General features: G+C 46.0%; 1 protein-coding gene across 1 annotated transcript in view; it reads right to left on the bottom strand.

Annotated features, from left to right (window-relative positions):
• The window catches only part of ltbp1 (latent transforming growth factor beta binding protein 1), a 148431-nt gene that overhangs the window by 32256 nt on the left and 108675 nt on the right, over positions 1 to 7500 (bottom strand). The window contains exons 20-23 of the mRNA XM_080848469.1: positions 6504 to 6626; positions 5144 to 5266; positions 3928 to 4053; positions 2474 to 2602 (exon numbers count right to left, since the gene is read on the bottom strand). Coding sequence (XP_080704595.1) covers positions 2474 to 2602; positions 3928 to 4053; positions 5144 to 5266; positions 6504 to 6626 — 501 coding nt within the window. The remainder of the gene's footprint in view (positions 1 to 2473; positions 2603 to 3927; positions 4054 to 5143; positions 5267 to 6503; positions 6627 to 7500) is intronic.

Genomic DNA, 7500 nt, shown 5'->3' with positions numbered 1-7500 from the left:
TAACAGAGAGAATAAGGTAAAGGGAGAGAGATTTATGAGATGGAGATAGAGAGATGAACAGACAGATGAGAGAGAGAGAGATAGGGAGAAAGAGAGAGATATGGAGAGAGAGAGAGAGAGAGAGAGAGATTCCCTCTTTCTGCTGCCTTCTAGGTCGTCTAGCCTTCATAGCCTCTCACCAGTGCAGATCCTTCTACCACACCTCCTGACCTCACCTGTGAAAGCTATCTGGCTCGATGAAGACCACAAGCTGCTCTTTATAGACTCGTTCCATCAGCAGGACGGCCAAGGACACGCAGGCAGACAGACAGACAGACAGACAGACAGACAGACAGACAGACAGGCAGACAGACAGACAGACAGACAGACAGACAGACAGACAGACAGACAGACAGACAGACAGACAGACAGACAGACAGACAGACAGACAGACAGACAGACAGATAGACGGAGAAGAAGGCTTCTTCCTGAGTGTCTCCATTGTCCAAGAGTGTGACTGATGGGATATATGGGGAAGAAGCTTCCAGTGAGACTCACTGACCACCACAGGCTTTGAGAAAGTGAAGAAGCTGAAGATGAGATTATAAGCGTCAACATCAAAGCGTGCTCACACATATTCATAACATAAGCTCAAGATACGGATACACACACACACACACACACACACACACACACACACACACACACACACACACACACACAGATTTAGAGAGAGAGAGAGAGAGAGTTACACACACATGTGTAGAAAATAAATAGACACACATAGTCAACACAAATAAATAAAGCTCAAGCTGTGATCTGTCATCACATAAACTCAGATGACTGCATACATTAAACACACATCTATGTGACACATCACAAGCTTATGCGAAAGTAAAAATGCACACACACACACACACACACACACACACACACACACACACACACACACACACACACAGACACACACACAGAGACAAACACACACACACACACACACACGCACACACACACACACACACACACACACAGACAAACACACACACACACACACACACGCACACACACACACACACACACACACACACACACACACACACAGACAAACACACACACACACACACACACACACACACAGACAAACACACACACACACACACACACACACACACACACACACACACAGACAAACACACACACCCACACACACACACGCACAGACACACACACACACACACACACACACACACACACACAGACACACACACACACACACACAGAGACACACACAGGAGGCTTTGGCACTGCGCAAAGGACCTCACTGACGGGGGCCGAACTGCACGGCACTGTGCTGCAGAAAATATTCTCCTTCGTCTAGACAGCAAGCTCAAAGACTTCCTTCTTTCTCTCTATCCCTCTCTCTTTCTCTATCTCTCTCTCTCTCTCTCTGCATGCTTTTTTTTCTCCCTTTACTGCAGGAAAGGGCATTTAAAACAACTCTGGCACGAGGAAGGGCTGTTGGCGAGGCCCACTCTGGTGGAAAAATAGAAGCAGCATATGAGAAAGAAATTAAAGGCCCTCTTTTCCAGAAGCAACAAGTGAGCGGGGCCCCATCGCAGTGCGAGAAACATGCAGAACGAGTTAGGGGCCTTCGGACGAACGCTCAATTAACGCATTATCAACGACTGATAAACATCCAGGAAGGGGGAAGGAGGCCTTGGGAAATCTGGGACAAACTGCAGGAGACGTCTGGTCGCTGAAAATGGCTATTGGAGTGAAGGATGGTTTTCAAGAGTAATTAAAATCTAATAAAGAACTTTGCCCAAAATGTCTGCTCAAAGAGTTTTTCCGAATGTGGGTGTCGTGTGAGGGGTGTGGTAGCATGTGTGTTTGTGTGTTCCGTGCTCATTCTAAGCCAATCAATCAAGGAAACCTGCTTCATTATGTGTCTGTACGTATATATACCATAACCTCACTTTTTTTTTAGAAAACCTATGCTGCTGTACGTTTATCTGTATGTTCTACTTAGTGTTATGTAATGTCTTGTCTGTATGTTCTACTTAGTACTAACAAATGTCCTGTCTTATCTGTTGTGCCTTTGCACTTTATATGTTTCACCGTGGGAGAGTGGGAAACGTTCTATCGATTACTTTGTATGTCTTGACATGTGAAGTAATTGACAATAAAGCTACTTTGACTTTGACTTTGATGTATATGTATGTATGTATGTATCTACCCCCAACCATCAGCAATGCAATAACAATATTCAATTTTAATAATAAAACAGTAATCAAATTTACATTATACAGTAACTAAAATATCACTTTCATCTATACTGAATATTCAGCAATGGTACCAAATGGAACCATCAGTGGTACCGAAAGTGAATATTTCGGGCCATATCTACGCGAGTAGATCAGTGGTACCAAAAGTGAATATTTCGGGCCATATCTACGCGAGTAATGCATGCGTATAAACATGGTTAATGCCGTACCTTCACAGGTGTTTGTTCCTTCAGTTAAGGCGTAGCCGTTATCACATATACACTGGAAGGAGCCCTCCACGTTCAGACACTCCCCGTTGGCTCCACACAGGTCTGGGTCATCTATACACTCGTTCACATCTGGAGGGAGGAGAGCACAGTAGATGCATGTGAATGTACTGTGTGTGTGTGTGTGTGTGTGTGTGTGTGTGTGTGTGTGTGTGTATGTGTGTGTGTGGTTGTGTGTGTGTTTGTGTGTGTGTGTGTGTGTGTGTGTGTGCGTGTTGGTGTGTGTGTGTGTGTGTGTGCGTGCGTGTGTGTGTGTGTGTATGTGTGTGTGTCCCAAACAAGTATCATAGAATGATAGGCTTCTAGCCCGCCCTTGGAGGTGTAATGTGATGTGATAACACTTGTGCACTGAGGGTGAGTGTAGGGTGCAGGATAGACAGTTAGTATGCAGTAAGTGGAGTGGAACACGGCTTTAATTACAGCTCTCGTTTACAAAGCATTTACACAAACCATCACTGAGGAATGTCTGCGCTTTGAAGTGAAGAGATACTGTATGTGTGATGTACTGCGTAACTGTAAGGTTCACTCTACTTCCGTTCTCTCTCTTTTCTTCCGTTCTCTCTCCTTCTTTCTCTCTCTGTGTCTCTCTCTTCTCTCTCTACTGTATGTGTGATGTACTGCGTAACTGTAAGGTTCTCTCTTTTTCCGTTCTCTCTCTTTTCTTCCGTTCTCTCTCCTTCTTTCTCTCTCTGTGTCTCTCTCTACTGTATGTGTGATGTACTGCGTAACTGTCAGGTTCACTCTACTTCCGTTCTCTCTCTTTTCTTCCGCTCTCTCTCTCCCCCTTCTTTCTCTCTCTGTCTCTCTCTCTCTCTACCCCCCACAGGTAAAGGTCACAGACGTTGCAGGTCAGCGGAGGCCCCGTGACGTTGGGTGAGCAGATGTCCGCATTTAAAACAGGTGTGTGCTACGTGTTCACAGCATGTTCATGTGTGTGTTTCGCTGTTAAGCGAGTAAGAGTGTGATGTGTTTGCATTGCATCCATATGTGTGTCATTGAGTGTGTTGTGTTTCGTTACTGGCTGTGTGTCAGTAAGAGTGTGCTGTGTTTGAGTGTGTGTCAGTAAGAGTGTGCTGTGTTTGTGTGTGTATGGCTGTGTGTCCCTTCGTCAGTGAGAGTGTGTTGTGTTTGCATGCATCCATATGTGTGTCAGTGAGACTTTGTTGTGTTTGTCCGTGTATGTCTGTGTGTCAGTGAGAATGTGTTGTGTTTGCTCCCGTGTGTGTCTGTGTGGCAGTAAAGTTTGTTGTGTTTGTGTGTGTATAGCTGTGTGTCACTGAGAGTGTGTTGTGTTCTGTGTGTCAGTAAAGTGTGTTGTTTGCAAGTGTTTGCAAGAGCAGTGCTGGCCCCCTCACCCGCCACCCTGCCCCCCTCTCCCGCCACCCTGCCCCCCTCACCTTGGCAGCTGGTGCCGTTGACCTGCTGGTAGCCCTCGGAGCAGCTGCAGACGTAGGAGCCCATGTTGTTGACGCACACGCCGACGCCGTCACACGCCTCCAACAGCTCCTGGCACTCGTCCACATCTGCAACCACAGCCACAGCTTAGCTCCATGCCCCACGGGCACCCACCCAACCGACCCCACCCATGTGCCCCCTCCGTCCAGCCCCCCCCCCCCTCGCTCCGGACCACCCCTCCCTCTCTCCTCGGGCCCTGCAGCAGTCCTGCAGCTGGTAGAGAGGAGACGTGCTTGGTGTACTAGCCACAAGACCAACTCACCACTTTCATTGGGCTTTTTGGGGTTTGGTGGCTATCGTAAAGTGTGTTGTTTTTACACATATATTTATGGAGGGATGACATATGAGCAGTCTGCTGTGTGTGTGTGCGTGTGTGTGTGTGTGTGTGTGAGTGTGTGTGTGTGTGTGAGTGTAGTGTGTGTGTTTGTGTGTGAGTATGTGTGTGTTTGTGTGTGAGTATGTGTGTGTGTGTGTGTGTGAGAATGTGTGTGTGTGTGTGTGTGTGTGTGTGTGTGAGTGTAGTGTGTGTGTGTGTGGGTGTGTGTGTGTGTGTGTGAGTGTAGTGTGTGTGTATGAGCAGAACTGAGGATGAAGTGGGGAACATTAAGTGCATTCCTGCTGCACACACTGGGCTGTCCGAATGCCTCAGTAGGGTTGGGTCATAATTAAAAAACAGTTTAAAGTCATGGGACCATGGTGTGTGTGTGTGTTTGTGTGTGTGTGTGTGTGGTTTCTGATGTACTGCATCACTGCAGTCTATTTACATTTAGGGGTGGACCCTCGTTGTTACTGTTTTGGGATTCCAGTGTGCATTCATAAGGCACCAATTACAGTTACTGAGTCCATTGGCTGTCACTGATGAGGTGAGACTGGTGTGTGGTAGGGACTGGAGAGTGCATTTTGGTGTGTGTGTGTGTGTACATATGTGAGTGTTATAGTGAGAGAGAGTACGTATGTATGACAGAGTGAGTGAGTGTGTATGTGTGTGTGTGCGTGTGCGTGTGTACGTATGGTGTGAGTGTTTGTGTGTGCGCACATGTATGACAGAGTGAGTGAGTGAGTGAGAGGGTAAGTGTGTAAGTGTGTATGTGTATGTGTGTGTGTGTGTGTGTGTGTGTGTGTGTGTGTGTGTGTGTGTGTGTGTGTGTGTGTATATACCATCACACTGGTCCATAGCAGCAGACAACCTGAAGCCAGCCTCACAGATACACACGAATGAGCCCTCTGTGTTCTGGCAGTGGCCCCTAGTGCACACGTGGTCATCTTGACATTCATCCACATCTGTAACACACACACACACACACACACACACACACACACACACACACACACACACACACACACACACACACACACACACACACACACACACACACACACACACACACACACACACACACACACACACACACACACACACAAACATGAGATCAGTACACACTGCATACACAGATTCATTTCTGAGGACGCCACACACCTGAATGACAAGCATTTGAACTCTGCTAAAACTTGGGCAGACTAGTCAATATTTATGAGAAGTTATTACACATATTCTATTTCCTCTAGTCTGTATCTCAAAAAATTATGGGGACACTTTGGTTCAGGCCCAAGATCTGATCCTTCGGTTCCTGCCATGAATTCATTTCCCCAAAACACACTGATAATGATAAAATATACACCTTTCTTGTACTACAACTCTTTATGGATGAAGGCAACCACTGACTTCATATATTCATGGAAGATGAACGCATTCGACTGATGTTAAATGTTAGAACAAGACATACCACTCGCTACATCTGCACTGACAAACACAGAGCATATCACTTTTCGCATGCAAGCCCTCAATTTATAGCAAAAATATCCAGCATTTATTCAGCAGGCATCCCAGTGGTGTAAGGGCAATCATTGAGTGCAGCAAAAGTTCACGTCCGAGTATAACAGCTGAATGATTTATGACCTGGTGTAGTTCTGGGTCCATCTTAAGTGTGCCTTTACTCTGTCCAGCATACTAGTAAGTCTGGCAAAGTTCTCCACAAAGTTTACTCACACAGTGTGGGTTACAGGGAATAACAAACAGGCACGGCAAGAAAGGGATTATGAAGCACTGTTTTTTTTTATATATCTGGCAGTGTGATTGAGGACATTAACCTATCTATTACCTAATCTATTACCGGTGGCAAGGTTTATCTTATTATGCCAGAGACCATAAGGTGTGACGCCTCCATTGTAGTTTAAAAATGCACTTAAACATTCATTACACAAAAGTTAGCATGATGGCTTTGAATTATAAACGGATGATGAAATATGGACTGAAAGAACCTCTACCGGCTCTGTCTACTGCATGTTGTGAGCTGAATATTCTATTCTATTCTATTCTATTCTATTATTCTTTTCTATTCTATTATTCTATTCTATTCTATTCTTCTATTCTATTCTATTATTCTATTCTATTCTATTCTTCTATTCTATTCTATTATTCTATTCTATTCTATTCTATATTCTGAAGGACTGCGCTCACCCGTGCAGGATCTGCCATCAGGGCTCAGAGCATAGCCATCATCACACGAGCAGATGAAGTAGCCCTCGAAGTTGGAGCATCTGCCATTCGCACAGGCAGAGGGATCCAGGCATTCATCTACATCTGTAGAGAACAAGGGAAGAGAAAGACAGAAGTAGACAGAAAATGAGAGACAGAGACAGAGAGAGAGAGAAGAGAGAGAGAGAGAGAGAGAGAGAGAGAGAGAGAGAGAGAGAGAGAGAGAGAGAGAGCAAGAGAGAGAGAGAAGGAGAAAGAGGAGGGGAAATTGAGAGAGGAAGAGGGGGGGGAGAGAGATTAGATACATTTATGGCAATACACAGAACAACACAAAACAGTATGTCAGAGACTTTTTCGGATGTACCCTCCGGAAGGCGATAAAAACACTTCATCACACAGAATACAAAACATCCACACACCCGGCTGCACACCAAATGAGGAAACGATTAGGCCTGGATGGTGATGGAAAATCTCCAATCCCCCCCTGACACCAACCCCCACACCCCCACCCCCCCAGGAAGTCTCTCTTGGACCACAGGCCATCAACCCCATCAACCCTGACCCCACCCCATCAAACCCCCCACCCCGCCCCTCGTGTTATCTCCAGGGCCATCCATGCCAGGTTCATCCATGCCAGGCTCATCCGCAGCAGCTGGCTCTGAGTGCCCATTGGCCCCCGCCACCGGCCCCCGCCACTGGCACATGACCTCATGCTGCGCCCTGGCATACCCGGGATGGCAGCCCGACCTCTAACTGTTCAAACAGGAAACGGACCATTACACAAACAGGATCCATAGTCCATCCAAAGATTTTTGTTTAGCGTACCTGCTTTGATGTGGTCATTTTGTTATCTTGCTTCCAAAAAAACACATAAACATCCAGGAGAGATCTGATCAGATGTATAATAACCAGGATTTCTTCACACTCTATGAGTTCTCTGTGAGATAAAAGCCTCCTGATAAGAATATATGTTAAAGTA

Source organism: Sprattus sprattus (genome assembly GCF_963457725.1).
Source record: "Sprattus sprattus genome assembly, chromosome: 12".
Taxonomy (NCBI): Eukaryota; Metazoa; Chordata; class Actinopteri; order Clupeiformes; family Clupeidae; genus Sprattus; species Sprattus sprattus.
The sequence above is the reverse complement of the archived record's forward strand: the minus strand, read 5'-3'. Positions and strand labels throughout refer to the sequence as shown.